Source organism: Maylandia zebra, linkage group LG11 (assembly GCF_041146795.1).
Source record: "Maylandia zebra isolate NMK-2024a linkage group LG11, Mzebra_GT3a, whole genome shotgun sequence".
Lineage (NCBI taxonomy): Eukaryota > Metazoa > Chordata > Actinopteri > Cichliformes > Cichlidae > Maylandia > Maylandia zebra.
Window position 1 is genome coordinate 15,741,757 of NC_135177.1, and position 23,321 is coordinate 15,765,077.

At 41.5% G+C, this 23,321-nt stretch overlaps 1 protein-coding gene across 3 annotated transcripts in view; it reads right to left on the reverse strand.

Annotated features, from left to right (window-relative positions):
* Nucleotides 1–23,321, reverse strand: part of rspo2 (R-spondin 2) — a 60,941-nt gene that overhangs the window by 36,948 nt on the left and 672 nt on the right. For 2 of the 3 annotated variants that reach the window (XM_076889850.1, XM_076889851.1), the window contains exon 2: nucleotides 22,856–23,142. In XM_076889850.1, the coding sequence (XP_076745965.1) occupies nucleotides 22,856–23,055 (200 nt within the window). In that variant the 5' untranslated portion in view covers nucleotides 23,056–23,142. Of the gene's footprint in view, nucleotides 1–22,855; nucleotides 23,143–23,321 lie in introns of those variants that run through there. The other variant, XM_004566769.2, reaches the window with a different exon arrangement.

Here is a 23,321-nt window from a genome sequence, read left to right on the forward strand (position 1 = left end):
TGTGAAAATGTATTGAATGGTTGGTTACAATTACAGTGGAGATGACAGATCTTGTAACGCAAGTTTACATGTTTGGCTAGCATTAGCGCTGTCAATATGCTCTAAAATCTGCCAAATCTATCTTTTAAATCTCATGTCAAAGTAGAAGAATCCACAAGATCAAGATTACCCTTCATTAAGATCCCATACAGGAAGTTTGGCCATAAAAGTAAATACATAGGAGTAGAAGCAGTAACAGCTAACTAGCGCAACTGACTCTTGACTTCATCCATCAGTTATGCATCTACTATAGGATGCCACTCACATATTCGACTGGGAAAGTACCCAGTCAAGAGTCATAGCTATGCTAATCAAGTGGTCAAGGCTGCAAGAGAACATGTTTTATAAACCTGCTATTAAGTATGTATGCTGTTCATCTTAAGTTTGTCGAACAACAGTTAGAGTCACAGCATAAGAATGACAGCGTGTTTGGAGCGTGGCAGCTTTCGTTTTGCAGCCTGGGAAATTTAACTGCATGCAGCTCAAGAGTAATTAGGGCTGCTTTAAGATCAAGTTGAAAAAAAAAAAAAAAAACACAAACTCCATTGCAGGTAGATTTTTATGAGTCCAAAGCCAGCGTGACAGATTATGCTCATGGCTGCCAAAACCATCAGCATACGCCATGAGGTTCCACCCACGGTCAGCTAACTTCCTGCCTTGCACTCACCTACCTACTGTTACCCATGAATACATTCATATTGAAAGATTCCAACTTTCTGCACTCCAAACCCCTAACAAGGCAAACTGCATATAATTTTTGTGTTTCTTCAAGAGCGGTGAACTTCACAAAAAGAACAAAAGACATGTTTTAGTAGGCTTCAGTGATGTAGGTCTTTTTTTTAGATTGACTTTGTTAACAAATCTTAGGTCATTACTGATGAAGACTGATTCTCTGTAACCATTTTCAGGCCCTTAAAGATATACATTTTATTTTCATTTCCTTTAATTTTCATAGGATCCTTGTATTTATGTTTTTTGGGATGTCATTTTCAGATGCAAGGATTTTTTTTGTTGTCTGTGGCCAACAACATTTAGAACAAAGCAGTAACATGATTCTGTTTCATGCCTCGGCTCCTCAGTTCAAGTCACAGTGTCATTCACTCAGCAAAAAGTAACAGACCATAGTTTACCTTGACACCTGTCATTTTAACCAAGCACTAAATAAAAAACCAGAGTGGGCTAGCAAAAAGCGTGTCCCGGTTAACTGCTGAGGTGATGCAGAAATGCTGCAGACTTGTATCGGTATCATAACACGGTGGTGAATTCCGAACTCAGCAAAACTGAAGACTGGTGCTTATATTAAAACACAACTCTTTCTATTCTCATAGTTCTGCTTCATTTCTCCAAGGGCCCCTGGTATGTAAATCTAATAATGCAGACTGTGAATGCAGCTATCCAGCACACTGTCCATTATTTGGAAAAGGCACTTTACAGTGCAGGACACATATATACATACGGGGAATCTTGACATCATCCAGTAACACGGCAAAAATATATCAGCCGCTTCATCTATATTATCCATAAATGTCACATGGTCAAGAGGCAGTGATGGAAAACCTCAGCTTTTGGAGTAGCAGCAGGTCACAAAGACTTGCACTCTCATGTGGAAAGCGCCACATTCACCAACAGAATTATACGCTTTCCTCGTGGCACTGGGACTATTATTGTTTATTGTCTACCTCACTTGTTCCCCTTAAATGCTGGTATAAGCTTACTGCTGTTCCACTTAAGGGGAAAAAAGAGAAAGCATGGGACAAGGAAAGGGCATATACAGGACAGCGCAGCAGCCTCCAGCTGACTGGCGGCGAATCGTACCAGAAGGAGCAAAGCAGCCACTTTCTGGATCTCTTCAAACCACCAAACTATCGAGGATTACGCTCCATAGCTGTAGCAGTGTCAGCCCTCACACCCGCAGTTCACAAGCGGTTGTAACATCTCAACATTGTTCGAGCATGGAAAATGACATCAAACGACCTGCTTTTCGGGCCCGTGACTTTGTCATGAATTTGGAAGTCGCACTTAGCTAAAAAATTGCGGAGTAAAAGCAGAAGGGGTAAAAGAGGGGGGTACTTTGGGCCTGTGTGCTGAAGGCGCATTTCTGTTCCAATTTAGCAGAAAATATATTGGACTTGCCTCTGACTCTGTTCCAGCTGGAAACAGTCAGGTTTTAGGATCTATGCCTTTTTCCCCCCGGTTTACTTTAACAGATCATACTGTAAGCACATGTTTATAATTTGGGACAGTCCTGCTGCTTATAATGATTTTGCAGCATGAGACTGAGCAAACACATTTTGCTGTCAGACATATTAGCCCCAGCCAAAGTGTTCTTGTGACACAGATCCACCGTGCGACGCAGGCAGCTCGGGGATTTGAACCCTCACTTAAAAGCGTGGTTGTTAATGTAATGGCGAATGGGTAAAACAGGCAGCTATGGTTCAAACAGGCAAGTGGAAAAATGGCAACATGAAGGCAACACTTTTTAGTGCGTAATAAAACAAAAAGTCAAACTAATTTAATTTGGTGTGACTCAACAGGTCGGGCCACAGTGCCATGCAGGTGAGAAAAATAGATTTGACTCACTGGATAACCACGGATGCAAATGAATGGAAGGAATAGTTTGACATTTTAACAATTTTTTGGAGTTTTTTTTTTCTGTTTGTGTTTTTTCTGAGAGTTAAATAACAAGATTGATACTGGTAGGGTTAATGTGTACATGAGAACTAACATGTTAGAGTCTCTGGTGGTTTCCCTATTTACTGCGCTCAGCCAAGACATACATAAGTTTCAAACTTCCCATAAAAAGACAATTTATTTGCTGTACACGCATAGATTCAACATGATTACACAAGATAAAACACATTAAATAGCCTAGTGAGCTTTCAAGGGAATGTTGGTTGTTTTGCAGCTTTAAAATTCAATGTGGCCTAGCTCTATGTCTCTATGTCTCTGTCACGTCAGAGTAAAAACAGGACAACAACCTCTTTGTGACTAGGAAAACTTGGTGGTTGATTTTTTTCTGCTGTTTGCAACCAAATGAGAGTATGAACAACAGGTCACCCAGAGATTGAGCAGTCAACATCCTCAAACATCATTTAACGACAAGTTGCCTGATGGGAGGCAACCTGTCTACAAACCATTGCGGCTCAACACAGACTAATTGCAACCACTCTTAGACTCTAAGTGAAGGTTTTGGTGAAGGGTTGCAAATAACTAACATCTAATTTATAAATGCAGATAGACAGAAACATGCTGTAATCAGTCTGAGTGAGTCTGCGTCAATGAGTTTAACTCCCCTGCAACACAACCCTTTGCAAAAGGAAGCTCAACACCTGCTGTTGTTCTGGTTATATTCCTACCGGTATATAAAAGCAAGGCTGCCAAGAATCTATGACTCCATCTACTACTGTTTTATCACCATTATTATGCACCAAAGTCACTGGGAACACAGTCTTCAAAGCAACATTTTTAATGCAACAAGGTTGCAAGTTCATTCAAAGTGTGATTTGAATGTCCTTCCTGATTTTGCAGCTGGTCAAATAGAGATACATTGAGAGTGCTTCCAAGATTATCTGGAAACACTCTGCACCTTTAGCCCATCTGTCCAGTCGAACTCTCAACCTTGCACTCCTTTCAAGTCTGTATGAAGACCCCAAGTTAGTTCACTTCCTAATATCTTTAAGACTTAAGTCCCTTATTCGGGTCAGACACAACATCTGGATTCCTTGATGTGAAAGAGACCTTGTAATTCCTGTTTGGAAATTCGTAATAAAAGATGAATCACTAACCTGCCTCTCGCAGTGTTTTCACACTTTCAACCACAGTGATGGACACTTACACCCTTCAGCCAGTGGAAAGCTGCTCAAAAGCTGGTCATATATGAGAGGGGGAAAAAACAGAATGACCTTGATGTGGTGGTCAACTAACGGCATCGCCTCTTCATTGTGGGTTGCGGTCCCATAAATGTTTTACAATTTTGCCTTGCCATGAAAACAGCAGAATATCTGTTTGCAGTCCGTGTCAGCATTATTTAAACAATGCAGTGAAACAATGCAAACCTCTAATCATGTTAAACTTTTGTTCCAGTGGAGTAAGAAAACAAAAAAAGTCAATTCTAAAAGAGTTGTGACACTTTAAAAAGCATTTGTTAGGAACGCTGCATTTATGGGCCTATTTTATTTTTGGTATATTTTATAGATTTACAGCACAGCTTTAAAGTGGTTTAGAAAAAAATGAACCAAAAACAACAGTGTTAATTGTAGCACTTTGACACTATTAAATGCACAAAATATTCCCTATTTAATGCACATGAAATCTGTTCTCTTTCTTGCCATTGTTTCAGTAAAAATGGACAAAAAAAAAAAAAAAATCAGCCTGTCTGCTGCCTGTGATGGGTCATCATCTGTTTTTCATTCTCTTGGTGGTTAATACTTGTTTTATACATTTAGGACTGGCCAGTGCAGGTGCAAAAGGATCTTGTCATATTTAATCACTGGGGCACTGCAGGAGTTAATTGATGAGTCACGAAGATGGACTTTATCACCCCCTAAACAGGCACCATAAGATGAACATGTGGTTTGCATTTCTTGCTGGCTCCATTGCTTCTTCTTGTCTATCTTTTTTCAAAATTTCAACAAAAGGTGATGATGTTCTTGTGAAACACCAGAGTTATTTCAACCCATTTTCAGTAACTCACACCAGACTAACGATGGTGCCAAGTGAAATCGACAGGTTCAGAGCACATTAACAAACAAGCAGTTGGATATTGGAGATTTTATCAATAGCAAACATGTTGTTTAAACCAGTGAGGTGATGGAATGTGGACATTTTTATGCTTTTTTTTTTAAAAGGACTGGCCTGGATGAATTATGGACCTCTACGTAAATTTGTGCCAACACATTGACCTTTAGTTGCAAAACTACATGGAGTATAATAAATTGTTTTATGGTTTTTTATTCGTGAGACTCCAGAGGTGATGCATAGCACATTTGGAAAGGATTAGATCAATTGTCCAGGATGTGGTTGCAAAATACAGTTTAAAAAAAAAAATCTGCATCATTCAAACACGGCAAGGTATGTAGTAAGCTAATTGCAGATGATGGTCCATTTTCAGCCCTTGTACCAGATAATTCTCAGATCTGGTTTTTGCTTTTTGCGAAGCTACTTAACAATGACAAATTATTCGAGCATAAAAAAAACGCACCTAAATCAAGCGAGTGTGTCGATACATACAGTGGGGCAAAAAAGTATTTAGTCAGCCACCGATTGTGCAAGTTCCCCCACTTAAAATGATGACAGAGGTCAGTAATTTGCACCAGAGGTACACTTCAACTGTGAGAGACAGAATGTGAAAAAAAAAATCCATGAATTCACATGGTAGGATTTGTAAAGAATTTATTCGTAAATCAGGGTGGAAAATAAGTATTTGGTCAATAACAAAAATACAACTCAATACTTTGTAACATAACCTTTGTTGGCAATAACAGAGGTCAAACGTTTACTATAGGTCTTTACCAGGTTTGCACACACAGTAGCTGGTATTTTGGCCCATTCCTCCATGCAGATCTTCTCGAGAGCAGTGATGTTTTGGGGCGCCGAGTCGCCGAGCAACACGGCCTTTCAACTCCCGCCACAGATTTTCTATGGGGTTGAGGTCTGGAGACTGGCTAGGCCACTCCAGGACTTTCAAATGCTTCTTACGGAGCCACTCCTTTGTTGCCCGGGCGGTGTGTTTTGGATCATTGTCATGTTGGAAGACCCAGCCTCGTTTCATCTTCAAAGTTCTCACTGATGGAAGGAGGTTTTGGCTCAAAATCTCACGATACATGGCCCCATTCATTCTGTCCTTAACACGGATCAGTCGTCCTGTCCCCTTGGCAGAAAAACAGCCCCATAGCATGATGTTTCCACCCCCATGCTTCACAGTAGGTATGGTGTTCTTGGGATGCAACTCAGTATTCTTCTTCCTCCAAACACGACGAGTTGAGTTTATACCAAAAAGTTCTACTTTGGTTTCATCTGACCACATGACATTCTCCCAATCCTCTGCTGTATCATCCATGTGCTCTCTGGCAAACTTCAGACGGGCCTGGACATGCACTGGCTTCAGCAGCGGAACACGTCTGGCACTGCGGGATTTGATTCCCTGCCGTTGTAGTGTGTTACTGATGGTGACCTTTGTTACTTTGGTCCCAGCTCTCTGCAGGTCATTCACCAGGTCCCCCCGTGTGGTTCTGGGATCTTTGCTCACCGTTCTCATGATCATTTTGACCCCACGGGATGAGATCTTGCGTGGAGCCCCAGATCGAGGGAGATTATCAGTGGTCTTGTATGTCTTCCATTTTCTGATGATTGCTCCCACAGTTGATTTTTTCACACCAAGCTGCTTGCCTATTGTAGATTCACTCTTCCCAGTCTGGTGCAGGTCTACAATACTTTTCCTGGTGTCCTTCGAAAGCTCTTTGGTCTTGGCCATGGCGGAGTTTGGAGCCTGACTGTTTGAGGCTGTGGACAGGTGTCTTTTATACAGATGATGAGTTCAAACAGGTGCCATTCATACAGGTAACGAGTGGGGGACAGAAAAGCTTCTTACAGAAGACGTTACAGGTCTGCGAGAGCCAGAGATTTTCCATGTTTGAGGTGACCAAATACTTATTTTCCACCCTGATTTACGAATAAATTCTTTACAAATCCTACCATGTGGATTCATGGATTATTTTTTCACATTCTGTCTCTCACAGTTGAAGTGTACCTCTGGTGCAAATTACTGACCTCTGTCATCATTTTAAGTGGGGGAACTTGCACAATCGGTGGCTGACTAAATACTTTTTTGCCCCACTGTAACAGACAACTTAGCCAGGCGACAGTTTTAATAGTGTCCTTAAGGACTTTGTTACTAGCAGCTTGTCACAAAAACATATAATTTTTGTCCCACTTCTAAAGTAAAATCCAGAAATAAAACAGTATTTTTGATTCCCAAAGAGATTATAGCTGAAAATCTGGCATATCTCAGCATGGTGTGCAGAGATGCACTGGGCCCTTGAGTTGATCCATGTACTGTCCACTGAAGCCTCATCAGAAATGGTGTCAGTGGAAGTGTGGCTGTCAAGAAGCCATTATTAAAGAAGGCAAACAGAGAGGAAAAATCTGATTTTTTTTTTTTTTGCCAAATTAGAAAAGAACTGGACTGATAATCAGTGGAAACAGGTTTTTTGTAGTGATGATGTAGTGTTTTGATCAAATCATTGTATCAAATCACATCTATGGAGGACATCGGGAGAGAGGTACAACAGTGAGTGTCTACAGCCATCTGTCATGGTTTTGGGCTGCAGTTAAGCCAGTGATGTTTATCAAAATTGTTGGAATTATACATGCAGAAAAGTACAGTCGAACTTTGAGCCACTATGCAAAAATCATCTGACAAGTGTCTGATTGGCAGCAAATCCCAAACACACTGCCAATGCAACACAAGCATACATGGATGGTAAAACATACAATGGTACACTATCAGTCATTGACTGGCCTCCCCAGAGCCCAGACCTAAACGTTAGTGAAGCAGTGAGAGATCCAAAGAAGAGCTTTGAATGTCTTTCAAGATCCCTGGGGAGTTATTCCTGAAGACTGCTTAAAGAAGTTCTAAGAAAGCTTGCCTAAGAGAGTTCAGGCTGTGCTGAAGAATAAAGATGGTCATACCATTGACTTTCAGGCTTGTTAGAACTGTACAAACTTTGTTTTTGTTTTACATTTCAGTGAATCACGGCACCCATTCCCCATTTTCCTAACAAAATATAAAGAAATGAGGAGAAGCTGATAACTGATAACCTAGTGTATATCTAGGCAGTCTGATATCAGGAATGTCAGTACATTAACAGTTTTTGACACTGACTGAAAGAGCATAAACTACTTATGAAGTATAAGACATGCAAAATAAGAAGTAATTCCCAAAAGAAAGAAACCCATTTGGAATTTGTATAGTTCAGTATTTACACTCCCTCAAATTCACTCAAGCTGTGGGAAAAATGTGTTCTCAGAACAGAAGGAAGAAATGGCTGAGGGGAAAAAGCTGGGTGGAGGGAAAGGTGGAGTGGCTGTGATTAGGCCACATGTTGGTAATTTATCACACATAAACCTCACACCTAATTTTCACACCTGTAGCTCACCGTGTGGGTAGTCTAGTAATTCACTCACACACGCACCTCCACACACAAATACACACTCTTACACCGCTGGGTGGGACTTGGCTGTGGGTTTTCCCAGTGCAGGAGGCGACCGAGGACATCACAGGGATCAGCAAAGTCATCGGGCATATTTGGCATATTTGCACCCCATGTAGCTTCTGCTCCATCTCTCCCGCCCTAACCCGTGCACACGCTCCCCTCCCCATGTGTCATCACCTTGACTAAACTCATCTCCACTTCTAGCTCACACATCTGAAAAACAAAAAAACTTGGACGTGACTTTTTCGTACTTGCCAGAAACATATTTTTGGAGCTCCAGATGGAAGATAATCATCTTTTGCTGACGTGTCACGCGAAAACAGACCGTAAACTTAAGGTTTTGTTACTTCCTATCACTGGCTCACAAAGCTGGGAAAATAAATTATTTTTTTAAGTAGAAAAAGCTGGATGGATCACAATGAACTGCTAAACGTGGAACTCTGAAATAAAAATATAAGAAATTGCCATCAATGCTGTATTAAAAGCTCAGATTTTTACTTGAAAAAATTAGCTTACTTTCACGCTTTTTAAATGTTTAGCAATTACAGTAAATTGTGGAATTAGTGTTAGTGAATAGTAGCTGAAGGTAGGGCAAATTCCATCATTGTAAAATTTGATTACTTGGCTTTACTTTAAATTATACAAACTTACTCTCTCTCAAAAACATTTATTAGCCTCAACTTAAGATGGTCAAGATATGCTAACTTGGTTTTTTTTTGTGACCATTACTCAAGGTCAAAGGTGTAAAATAAAAGTTCTCCTATCAAGTTAAACACACTCTATGCAACTTCAGTTGGATATGAAATATTGATCAGATAATGATGACGATGACTTTAATATAAATGACGCACTGTGCCCCATACACCGCACAGTTTAAGAAATGCTGGTTATACGAAGATAAAGTACAAAAGTCACATATTCAGATTATAACAAAACAGGAGTTTTGTTTCCTCATGGATAATTGTGACTTTGTTTTAGTGTCAGAGCAGGTCGCAGGAGGGGTCATCTTAATATTCTATACAAATATAGGTTTTAATATTAAATTCTATACAGTGGAACCCCGACTTACGAAATGAATTCGTTCCCGAGGGTCTTCCGTAAGTCAAAAAGTTTCGTAAGTCGAAGCACCCATTGCGCCTTTTGAGTGAGGTGATGCTGAACGATAGGCTATAGGCTAATTGCTAACTAGAATAACAATATGTCGTTCAAGTGGAACAGCGAAGCGCAATTACGAAAGCCAAGGGGTTGTCACATCATTCGGAAGGCATTCTGGGCATTCTGGGCTCGGCCAATCAGAGCCAGCGGATTTCGTAACACGGACATTTTGCTGTAACACGGGCAGAAATATTGCCATTCAGTGCCTTCGTAACTTGAATTATTTCGTTCAATGGGGTATTCGTAAGTCGGGGTTCCACTGTATTGTGTAACTTAATCATGTTTTATATACAATTATTCTGCTAAGGAACTTTAAAAAAAAAAAAAAACATACAGTATGTTTTATCTTAAATGAAAAAGAATGAAAGTTTAAAGGAACAGTGAAAAGAAACATACTGGTTTCTTTTCACTGGTTTTGGACGTTAAGAAAACACACTGAATGTTAGATCCAGGAAAAGACTGCCAATTGTGAGGACTCGCATAAATCAGCCAGTTACTAAAAGCTTTGACATTTTCTGTTCGCCTCACAGAGTTTCATTATTTATTTTCTTAGGGGTAGCCAAATTTTGGGAGACGGGAGCAGGAGCAAAGAGCTGCCACCTGATGGAATCTTCATTTTCACAGAATGTGTTTGAATCAAGTCATTTATCATTAAAAAAAAAAGAGAAAAAAACGAAAAGAACATGAACAGCTGTTGAAAAATTCTTCCTTATTAAGTGCTTAACAAGATACTACTTCACACTCGCACTTCACCCACTGAGGCCAAAAGGGAGATCTGAAGTGCTTACCGGGGTCAAAAGTGGAGAGCACCACAGGGGGCAAATGGCAAAGACCTGGTCTCGCTTTCAGTTGTGGTGCCTGACACTGAAAAAAAAGCTAAAACTCCTAAACATCAAAGCCACACTTTTCTCTCTCTGTCAAAAAAAGAAAAACTGGACTGGATCCAATATCGACTTTTTCACGGGAAAATACCGCAACCTTGTTTGTTTTCTCACTTAACTGCCTGCTGCCAGCTTTTCGACGAGAGAAATGGTCACAGCACAGGTCATTAGAAGGCTGAGACTTATATTTCTTTCACTAAAGCTGCCATTATTTTGTTAAGTTCTCTTTAACTTAATTACCAGAAAGCGCACACATACACAAAGAATCTTTAAAGAGAAGTTCATCTGAGGTACTTCTCAAGTCTGCGATGTACAGTTTTGCGTAGAGCCGCCTGCTCCTGTAGCAGGTGCCTGGGTCACATCTGGCCTCGTGTTTTCACACCACCACAAACCGGCACCTGAATGGTTGGCACTGCCCAGATTTCTTAACAGAAACCGGCTTGTGTTGGCTCTGAGAGGCCAGGACTCAGCCCGCGGGAGGACATGTTTCTTTTCTTATATTGCCTTTTGAGAGAACCTTGGAATAAATGCTTTCATAACGCATGAAGGAGGGGGGCATTTTGCTGTAGCTGAATTTTCTTTCAGCCCGAATACTGCACGTGCTCTTCAGTATTTGACTACTGCACCCAAAAAAAAACAAAACAAAAAAAAGAACACAGGCTTCCAAGGTATGTGTTAGATGTTTCAATAAGATTTAAGAAGCCGATACTCGCATCCAAAACCCTCTGGGTGGTAGGAGGGTTGTCAAGTCTATCATTACATGCAATGGAGACAGATGAATGGATTGAATGGCTGTGCCCGCCTTTTACCTGCACGCCGCTGCGTTTGCTGCTACAGCTATGAGCAAATCAACTCAATAAAGATTCAGTATCTTCTTTGTTACATATATCAAATAAATGTTGAGGTGAGATCATTTATTTTTCTTATTCTATTTCACTAAGGCTTTCACCCTTTGAATACAAATGTGTGCACTCATCGTCATTGCTGATGCTAAGCAGCCCCATGCTGTCCATTACACTTCACTAGTGTTCATTACCGCACCAAGGCGGTACCATCTCTGAAGCCATTAGCTGGTAAACATATAAACTACACATGACCCTTGTCCACAGATACCTATTAGTTATGACTCCTGCTGGTGACAGCTGTTTACACAGCTAAGGCCGCATGCTCCTGAGCCCTGGCACTACTCCAAATCAAATAATATCCAGTTAAGGAGAAGTCAGCCAAGATGTAACACAAGTGCATAACTAGAAGGGGGTGGGGGGAGGGTGAAGGAATTTGACAAATGTTAATGGACCTCTTTCTTTCTTTTTTTTTTTTGTTCTTTTGAAGCTTATACTTCTCTGTCTAGCATTTGTCTCTACCACAGTCATGTCTCATTGTCTGCATCCTAAAACAAGATTAGTGAGAAACCCTAATGGAGAAAGAAAAGTCAAAGGCAGTCACCACAATTGATGTGCTGTTTGACAAGGCGCAACATAAAAATGCGCTGCATTAAAATCATAACAGCTTAAAAATTTTCTCCCGCAATTAGACTTTCACTCGTGTGTGTGCGTGTGCATTTGTGTCCAAAGCCCATGTGGCATGCAGCCTGAGGAAAAAACAACAACAAGACAAACAGCGACAAAAATGTCCCCGACCACAAAATACAACGCTGCATACAATACAACAAAATGAACTGTATTACAGTGAACACAGCTGTGCCCATTCTGTGAAACAAATGGGACTGCATCTCATTCAGTGACGGACAGCGTTACCCAAAGTGTAGATTTGACTGAGAGGGGAGGAAACTACACCTAACTTGTCGTTCTCATATTAGTTCGGGGATAATCGAGAGCGCGCTCCAACAAACTGCTTCAAAATCTCAGAGACTTCACAATTTGCTCTAGTTATTTAAAGCATCAACCTATTCTGTGAGTCCCACATGGATGCATTTTCATTTGTTAATTTGTCAGTCATTCAGCCAGGTTTTTCCTAATATTTGTAAGCAATATCTAGGCCAATCACAGGAGGACATCCGGTCCAAGTGTAGCCCACTTAGACTGTCAGAAATAAACCTTACTGCTGCAGTGCTTACAATGAAGCTGCTTTAAGCAATATCTTTTAGACTAACAATGGACTGAATTGGTATTTGATGAAACAATCCCTATTTTTAAGCAAAGCGAAGAAGTAAACAACTAGAAACTTAGTGCGTAAAATCTGCCTGGCTTAAAAAATTTACAAGGACTGACATTAGCAGCTTAAGTGTTGCATATATTCTGTAGAAGTTTGCAGAGACCCCAGCACAGTAAAAAGAACTTGCTACTCTGGTATTTGTCACACGGTCAAAAACAAATCTCAAACGGATCACTAATGATTTAACCGGACAGCTGGAAAGTCTAGATAGCAAAAGTTAGTTTTGGTACTTCGATTGTTCAATCACACCTTAAACCAGATTTGTTCTGCACGCGTGGGAAAATGCACATGCTTCCTCTTACTGCTTCAGTTTAAAATTAATTTGTTTTCTTTCTCACACTGGGTTAAAGTGTGTATGTCAATGACTTTTATTGTGAAATGCATGAAGAGGAAGAAGCCCACAACAGAGAGCATTTACAGAGAGCCTGTTGATTGCTAGTACTGGTGTTTCATGAAAAGCGGCAACTACTCGTGCTCGAAGGATAGTCAGTGAAAATGAGTGAATGAAGCTACAAGGCTAACATAATTATTTATATCTGCTTCTAGAGAAAACAGCTAAAAAATACTGTCGTTACATGACATCACACTATTACATTAGTGTAATATTTAGTGTAACTTTCTTTGTCTTTGGGCGTCATTCATAGACAGTTTAAAGGATGGATATCATCCACTGGTTTCTGAAGTCTTGTTTTAAAGCCTCAAGATTAGCATTTTCACTGTCATCGTCTTGGTTTAAAGAAATAAAAATCAGATGTGTTGAGGAGGTGCACACCTGACTGTGAAACTACTCTTTGGCATGTGAGTTGTCAATAATGAGTTGGCAGCCAATGAGCATGGATAATCCTTCTTTTTTAAACAAAGTATGACAAAGATTTGCAAATGAGACAGTTTTCTATTCAATACGTCCCAAAATGAGTGACTGAGCCCATAAACCCACCAGGAAAGTGTTTGCAGAGGTAAAGACAGAAAACGTAATTAAACTTAATTGTGACTGGAAGTCGTTTTGCAACCACAGCTATTGCCATCTTGTGGCCTTTAGATGGAATAAAAGTTTATGCTTCATTTAACCAAACCAATGTCTAGGGTTACTTTTACAGTAAAATACTAAATAAACAAATAAATAGTTTAATTATTGATTAAACCAATTTCATTCATTTTTATAGTTAATGAAAGTTTCTTTTTTCATTTTGTTTTCTTATTTTTCTTCTTTTTTTTCTTTTCACCAAAACAGTGTATAAGCAGAATTTTCTATGTAATTTGACATTCTTAATACAAATAAGGATCAAATTTATTCAGAAAAAATATTTTTCATAACTAGTCAAATAAAATATAAATTTTAATCCTAAAATGTTAAATGAGAGTGTAGCAATTTTATGTACATCAGTCACACAGTGTACGTGTTGGTGACTTTTATTGTGAAATTCACAGGAAGAAGCCAACTACAGATCCCATCTATAAAGAGCCCATTCATTGCTAGTATCACATGCTGCATGTTCCAAACCTGTCAATTCTGATAAAATAAGCACATATAAAAATAAAACACTGTTATTTGGGAAGGCTCGGGGGGATTTTATGTCGAAAACACATCCTTTTTCCAACAAATAACCAGCTCCCCATGGAGAGTCACACCTGCGGCACCAAAGAAACTCATTGAGCGAAAACTTAAAAAAAGCCAACACAGATGTTTTGTTTTTCCAAGCTCAAGGTTGGGAATGAGCTCAGATACTGAGCGTACATACTTACAGTTTGACAGCTAGGATGCTAGCCGTTTAGCGAGGAGTTTAAAGACACACAGAGGTGCTCTGTTATCTCGGATATAATCTCACAGCTCATCAAGCTGAGTGACAAGTATTGGGGTGTGAGACTGAATAAATCTGACAGGAGAAGAAGTACACTTCACTGCCTTGAGGCTAATGTTGCTGTTACTATAGCTTCCATTACAAGATTGACCTACAATCTTGTTGCTTTGCTCTGATAAGAGACAGACCAGATCTTATCCAATCCTTCCTCTATCGTGCACTCTCTGTTCCCATCACTCCTTTTTGCTCCTTCTACCCCGACCTCATAAGTCTACAGGGTATGACCCTCTAAGACCTTTTTAAATCCGACACGCAGGCTACGTTGCTGTTGGTCTGTTTCCTCCTCCTCGTCCTCTGCCTTCCTTTCTCTCCACAGAGGGAGTCAAAGAGACAATGAGCTAAGCATCAAGGCCCAGTAATGACTCCCAGCCCTGTTTCTGATTAAAAACACACCGGGTGCTTCTGCACTCCACAGGCAGCTATGAGGCCTTCCTCTCCTCACACCATGAGGCTTGAGAGTTAGATGACAGAAGCACAGGCCAGCCTCAACACAGCTCCATGGCCAGGAAAACAAAACCAAAAAATAAAATAAAAAATCCGGTCTAAGCTCGACACGTTGTATCATTCAAAGCTCTTGTCTCAACTAGTCCAAGCCTAATTCCACAGGCTTATTTAGTCTGAGGGTGCCCAATTACCAACATTAACCTCAACCTCAGCCAAAACCATAACAAAGCCATAACAGAGGGTGCTTACAGTCCCCGCCAACGATGCATCAAGGGTGGGGGTAAAATATCTTGTCACGGTTATATGTAATTGAAAGTGCGTTGGTTTTGTCTTTCACACAGTATACAATGATACTGGCAAACCAAGATAGCAAGAAAAGCGGATTTTGTTGAGCGTTCTTCAATAAAGCACCTCAGTGCCACTCCATAGATGGCTGTACCGCACCACGCACTCAGCAGGCGGCAGTGGGGACTTCCCTACCTTTACCTCTCCGTGTCCATACTCAGGCCACCAAATTACAGACGTGCCGCAGAGAGACGCTTTATTGCATCTGACCAGCTCACTTCCTCTCCATACCAAAGGCATTACATGCTGAGCTTTATTTTGATGTGGCATGTAAGCATAATTAGAGGTCCCATAAAAGAAGGGAGGGGGGGAGAAAAAAAAAGAAGGAGTCTTGTCCATCTGTCGAGTGTTAAGGGGTGGGCTGGGCACGGGGGTAGCAATCAGAGAGCCCCATGCCTCCTTCTTGTTAGAGCCATTCTAACAGGCATTGAAGCAGACCTTAGCACCAAACTCGAGTCAGTGTGTGTGTGTTTGTTTCTGTACATGCTGGTGTATTTTCTCAAGGGGCCTCCTTGAGTTTCAGATTTCCGGGCTTTGCAGATCAATGCAAAGTAGGTACTAGTCAACACGCACACAAAGGATCATATCAATATGGTAAACAAGAGCACATACTGAGTGTGGCTTTTTCTAGAAACACTATACATTAGCCTTCCTTCCAAAGGCTCTTGGGCCCTAAATGATCCACTAAACATTTAGAGCCAGCCGGCTATAAAGAAATGGAATATTCATAAAATATCTTAAGGAAAATTACATGTTATGTGTTGTGAAAACACATTTTTTGCTTTCTGGTTGTCATTTTATGCTGTGTAGTGTTGACTAAGGGCACCCTAACCCTGACCATTTCACATATTGGAGTGATAAAAGCACACGATGTGATAAATGTGCTCAATATTCTATTATGTATGCTATGTACGTTTTCCAAAAGTGACGATTTCTATCGATATACTTTTGATATCTGGACGTTTAACATAAAACTTATCATCAGACTCAAGCTAGCTTAAAGCTAGCCTGAAGCTAGCCTAATTCAATGGTTCTCAAAGTGTGTGTCGCACCCAGCTGGTGGGACCCACAGTTCTGGCAGGTGGGGCGCAAGTTACCTGGCAGAAAAGTCAGGTTTAACATCGGAATCCCTTTTACTGCGGAACAAAGAAATTTGCGGCAGTTACGTTAATAATATGCGCATCCGCTGAAAAGCTGCACCCGCGTGTGTAAGTCGACAGCCGCAATAAAGAAGTGTACTGAAAAGTGCGAACATGTGGTCAGGTCTGTCGTGCATCATTTACAGTGGTGCCGAAACCCAGGATTGGAGCACAACAGACCCGGCCACATGTTCGCACTTTTCAGTACGCTTCTTTATTGCGGCTGTCGCCTTACGCACGCAGCTGAAGCGTTTCGGCTACAGCCTACATACAACAACAACAGGACCCACTTAATTCTGTTTTAAGCCGCTCAGGTGCGTCTGCCTCCCCCGCAGCCGTGCCGCAGACCACGCCCCGCCACAGCTCTGCAGTCAAAAACAGGCTCACTGCAGCCACTAAGAGTGAAAAGTATTAAACTCTCACTAAATCCTTTATTTTTCATCTCTGTTCACAAGTTTCTGGATTTCTTTTTTATAAGGCTAAGACCCAACTTTATTTTTCCATGTTTGGGAATGTTGACATTCTGTTTAACTTGTTGCTTTTTTGAAGAAGTGGTGCAGACGAATGAAGCAGTCTAGTGACAAAAGTTACAGTTGTTTGTTTAAAACAAAAGTTACTGAAGGATTCATTGTGAATGAGTTGATCTTATGAATAAAGCTGCTTTTCTGTCATTGTTTTGTTTAGATGGGGCGTGAAAGTATTTCTTCCTGCCGTGTGAGGAATGATGTAAAAGTTCGAGCACCACTGGCCTAATTTCATGTAATAACTAGAAGAAGGAAAATAGGAAAATAATCAACATGTAAAGAAGGAAATGTATGTTTTTATACAAGTTTTTATACTTCTTAAAATGTGAAAGGACAGCTCAACACTCAACCTATTCCTTTTTTTCGTGGAGGTCATGAGAACATTAGGTATCACTGCTATGTGTATTATGTGAACATACAGCAGCAGTCTGTCAGCTAATAAAACAGTACATAAATATTTACACCATTTTACAATTTTATAATAATAATTACATTGTTGTAGAAACCTTAAAGAATACTGTATATACATATGTAATTGTAATAAACTAGAATAACTGCAAATAGCGAATCCAAGTGCAGTAGTTTACTGCAGTTTAACACAAACCGATGTTACAGGGAAAATATAAAATCCCACTAGTGTAAGTGTAGTTTTTACACTTTCTGTAGTGTGTTAAATTACATTGTGTTAATTAGTGAGCTTTGCGTGTGGTTTTGTTGCCTTTGGACAGAGTCAGACTGACTGTTTTCAGCGCTTACACTAAACTAAGCGAACTGGCTGCTGGCATAAGCATGATCTAACTCATGTGAATGAACACATTTCTTAAAATGTCCAGCTTTAAGCCTAATTTTAATGCTTTGTTTTGTGTAAAGCGAAAGGGGAAATGGCTCATTTTAACAATTCCCATGATTAGATTCATTGAGGAAAAAAAAAAACACAATAGATGCCTATTGTGTTCACATCATTACCTCTAAACAGCTCTTCACTGGATTCTTTTAGAGGTGTGTATTAGTAACGTGAGAGGTAAGCAGCCTGGAAATGCATTCTGGTGTAAGCTCGAGGGGCTCCATCCCCAGCTCTGGGCAGCTCTCCCACCTGGAAGGACCTTGTATGTGTTTTTTTTTTAAATACTCTTTTTGTTTTGTTGTTTTATGTGTGGCACTTAGAAATGATTCCCAACATTAGAATCTTTTATGGCCCAATAAACTTGAGAGAATTGGACCAAACTGGCTGCTCATATTTAGAAGCTTTATAAGGAAACGTATTAAGGTGTAATTGCTGCGAAGGAACAGGCATAGGTGAGGGATGCAAAAAAAAAAAAGTCTTCACACTCTGGACAGACACTGTAGTTTTTGTCTGCTGCTGAGAGATTCCAGTCACCATGAGGAAACATGGAGTGTGTTCTAAGATTTTATATAATAGCTTTATTTTATTTCACATTTCCGAAAAAAAAAAAGAAAAAAATTTTACAGCGTGGTAACACATCGCCTAAAATTGAAAACATCTGTTTGGCATTTAGCTTTTCCAGTATATGGGATCCTCAGATGACAATAGTTGAAAGTTGGAAAGGAACATCCCCATGCGTATCCCCCTCCTAACCCTCCAACCCAGCCTCCCTATCAAAAAAAAAAAAAAAAAAAAGCCAAAAAAGGTGGGGAGAGAATTTATGAAAGAGAGCCCGAATCTGGAGATGGAAGAAGTTGATAGACGAATATGAGTACATCTCCTACCTCACGATCACACGCTCATAAATAAAAAGGTTATTCAGCAAACTCAATTCATTCATTGGGATTTACTGAATTTTTCAGATGGTAAAACAGTGGAGAAAAAGCAGATCGGATCATCCTACTTTGTCGTGGAGCCCAATAAAGAATCCAGATCTGTGTCTCCCTACAGAAGAAAGTTCATGCCACTGCATGTTTTTTCCTCTTGCTGGGGGTTTTTCAGCAGTGTAGCATGGCACGAACGCACTGAGGAGCCTTTCACCGGCTTCACCTGATACCGCTGGGACTTGAAGTGGGAGCTGCACTACAGGCCGGGATCGACGTGCAGGTCAGACGAGGAGCTAGTCTTTCGACAGAGTTCGGAGGCTGGGTCAGACTAATGTGATTTATCAATATAGTGCATAAGTGAATCATTGTCCTTAATGGCCACGATAATCCCCAAGACAGACCGTGAACATGATTAGTTGAAGAAGTTGGGGTGGGTGAAGGGAGAGGATGTGTGTTGTGGACCCTTGATCATCGGTAACATGCACCTGCAGGGTGTCCATGTATCTGCCAGTACTCTTCCTCTCTCGCTCACTCTCTCTCTCAGACACACACAAACACACACACACACACACACACAAAGATTTACACTTCTCGAAGCTTAGCTGACAGGGCCTGGGAGAAAAAAGACAGAGCTCTGTTCCTTGACGCTGGAGCTCGAGCTCAGGTCAAGACTCAGCCCGCTGTAATCCCTCTCAGGTGATGCTGTTCACATTCAGCCGCTTCCAGCTGATCTGCTTAAATATGCCTTCCTCATCCCCTAAAAAGCCCCCTCCTCTCTCTCCTCAGCACAACCTCCAAGGATGGTGAGTGAGAAGGACGGATCTCTGCTGAGATCAGATCCGATGGCTTTTCAGCATTTTCCGGAGACCAATCCCGTGCTTCACACGAATAAAACAAACACACTTTCAAGTGTTAGCTATGGAATAAGAAAGAAAAAAAAACAGACGAGTGAGGCTGCAGTGCTAACATCACCTGGAGTAGAGTGGCATCATGTGAGAAGGTCTTGTTAACAGACGTGCCATCAGGCTTTTTCCCTCCACACACACTTTTTTTCCAGACTAGCGAGGGTTGGTTTAAAAGCAGCTTCTTGGAGCGTTCCCTGTCATTCCCCTTAAACACTTAATCAACAGATTATATTGCGCTGAAGTGCTGTGTTCCAACATTAACACTTACACCCACAAACCTGGGACTTTGTGCAAGCTTTCAGCACACACAGGTCCACAGGCTGATGTGCAGGGCTCAGAAAAGAGAGCGCACTATGTGCAAGTAGCTAAGCTGCATCTAAAAAGAAAATCCACCAAACTTTTGCTGTATTATCAAAGTAAACCATAGAATCAGTTAAGAAGAGTCCACTACCTGAGAGTATCACGTTTTCACTCATTTTCAGTAACATCTTGTGATTTTTAGCACTAAAACCATATTCCCCCCCCACACACACACAAACACATCCATGCTGCAAGTGTCATGCATCTCTAGCCTCGCCCCCTCCAACTCTGCATTGGTTTAATCTAATCACTTTGGTCCTTCAACAGAAAACACGCAAAAAAACAAGCATCTGGGAACCCAGTTAACACAGTTGAGTAACAGATTCCACAGCTGAATCTGATCTGAACCATGCTATGACCTGCAGGGAATTCAAATTTGGGATTTCTGGCTTGATGCACAAAGGGTTAACAGTATCACATGGCAACTTTTCACCACTCTCGACTGCCATTACCTATTCATTACCAGTTAAAACGGCTTAGGGCCCCACTGTGTATCCCTGTTCCTTCAGGCAGCGCTCCTACTCGAGCCTGATTTTATGGAGTCAGCAGGTGGCATCATTAGCCAGAGAATAAAAATGAAAAGTAATACCCTTGTGTCTAGCTATGATATCATAGCAGGGCTCATTGGCATCATTTTCCTATTTCTAGTGGGCACGATAGGGGGTAAGGAGGTGTAAATTTAATATATTCTGTCATCTGTTTTACTTCTTTTTTTTTAAGTGTATATGCACAATTGCCACAGTCAAAACAAGAGGCTGGTTCATGCCATGCAGTGTGTGAGCAACACCAGACCAGCCCAGAAAACCACACAAAGATCCCAATCTTGACCGCGCGCCGGGGGTCACATGCAACGGCAGCGTTACTCCTTGACAAACCCGCCCGCCCCCATTCCCCTCATTATGATGGCATCTCCATTCCTTACACCTCGCTCAGTTATGCGGCTACGTGTGCCATAGCATATCAGTGGCAAAAAAACTCTCTTTTCTTTTGTTTATACTCATCAGTGTTTGGTAAATTAAGCAGGATGTCTTTCATTCCTCGTTACAGCAGTTTCGCCTGGGGGAGCAGAGCATGGCCAAACTGAGTTTTAAACGTGCCTGGGTCTCAACACTCCTGAAAGCTTTGGATAGCTTCCCTGTGCATGCCAGACAGGCTGTATATAAAACTGTCACAGGAACCTTGAGGGCTAGAAAAATATTCAAGCATTTCTAGGCCTATTGGACAATGATCTCTTACACATGCTTCTTTCAATATAACCGTGATAAATAAAGGAAGGAAACAAATACTGAAGACTTGGCTGACTGCCCACTGCTTGCTAGGATGGCAGTTTTGGCCCAAAGTGCTGTATATCCACCCCCCTCAATACAGACACACACACAAACACACACGTATACTTTAAACATTACAATAAAGGCCAAACCTGTGCATATTTGCACGGGGTTAGCATGACAAGTGTAACATCCGCTCTGAGAGTGAGCGGTAACAGTGTGTAGCTTATCGTCCTCAGCCTGAAGCTGTTCTTGAGGTCAAATGTGTAAGTTAACCTTTTGATCTCGTCCCTGCTGGTTAGGCCACCCCCCAGCTCTCTTCCTTCTTTCTCTCTCCGAACTCTCCCTCACACACAAACAGACAGCAGCACAGATAAAGAGGCACCTAAAGACAAATGTGCACCGCTGGATTTGCTGCTTGACCATCCAACCCTGCAGATTACAGGCGCTCTTAAGGGCGAAACACTGCTCTTACCACATAAATGGCACTCCATATCTTGTGTGCTATCTAAAAGTTGCACGGTGCAATGAGAGAGAGAGATGCAGAGAGAAAGAGAGGGGCTGAAAAACGTGTGTGTGCCAGTACCCCGCAGTGATTGCCTGATTATTTGCAGATGGGCAGTGGAGGGCTTGCAGAGTGTGGAGGTTCCCCCTGGCACGCAGCGCATATGATTAAATATGTGATTGCCTTACAATTTACATGAACCCACCCCCCCACCACCACCACCCCCCTTTGACTTTAAATGAGTTTTTCAAGTGTCCTACCTTTAGACGTGGGTTGTTAGCGCCATGCGCAAACTGGACCACATTTCCTCTCACGGTCACCCTAAAAAGGATCTCGGCAATGTGTTATGTCACAGGTCTGAGGAGGGCTCCGCAGGGGCCACTTTCCTAATCCGGCTGGCTCCTCATTCATACAGAGTAGAGAGTGGTATTTACGAAGGTGCTGCTTCCCCCCTCCTGCCCCCGACCCCTCCTCACAGCTCCTGTGCCTCTGCAGGGTGATTGTTATGCGCTTTTCCTACCAACTGTTTAAAGTGGTTATGAGATCAATTAAAACCAGCTTAAGAGGTGGTAGGTGGGAGGGAGGGTGGAGTTGAGATGTGGCATCCATAAGTGTGAGGACGGGGATTCCGTATCTGTCCACTGAATAAGTCACCTCCTGCTCGCTACAGACCCAAAGCGCTATTTATTTATGTAGCGCTTTACGATTTATGTAGCGCTTTACGTGCCTCCAACACACTGCACCTTTTCTGGTACCAGAACATCCACAGATAGCCTGAATTAACGCTAATCCAGTTCGCTCTTTGTCATTTTGGATGCGCGTGGCCCATTTTGCGCACATTTTACGCACCAGTTACCGGCTCTGAAATCATTAAACAATGTGGAAAATCTTATTTTAGAGAGGTCAGTAGGTTACATGAGATGCTGTAAGAATGAGCTGTAGCTCAAACAACTATTCATTTTTTCTCCTTTTTGCATGGATTTCTGGAATGTTCTGGTTTGGATCGACGGCACTAAGTTACGTGCGTTGAAAACAAAATTCAGATTTAATTTCATTTTCTAAAAGAAAAACAACAACAACAAAACCCAACAACTTTCCGCCCGCGTTTAGTGCGCACAAAACAGGGGCTACAAGTAGGAGCGAAGAGGACTTTTTACAGAGTGTGTGAACAACCTTGTTTAGGCTAGTTACCTCCCCGGACACACACAAACTCTTTGCGAACCCTTAAAAGTGATGCTCCTGTAATACTGGAAGGTTTTAACCTTCTAGTTACCTCTTTTGTTTCTCCTCCAGCGGTGCGACGGCGCCTGACAGTTGCTGTACTCCATACAGTTCAATATGATCAGGGCAAATGAGAAGAGTCGAAACTGCATCTGGACGGCGGTGTGTAGCTCGGACTCCAGTTAAAATCTCGAAATCTGTGAAACGTCCTCCTCCACGTTTCTTTAGCTGGTCATCGGATGTGTCAAACATAAGACGAGATGTGACATCGTATCAAGTCGCCGACTGGGATCATTTTATGGAGCGCGCTGATCCTCACTGAGTAAAAGTGTCCGTGCGCTGAGGGGGAGAATGACAAAGGAGGTTACTGTGATAACAGTGTAACGAAATCAACACCTTCCCTAAACACTGATGCGTGGGGATGATAGAGGAGTGCACTGAAGCCCCCCCCAAAAAAAACAAAAAAGCAGAGAAGCTTCTGTGTGTTAATGTGTCGGAACAATCGCAAATGTAAAGCT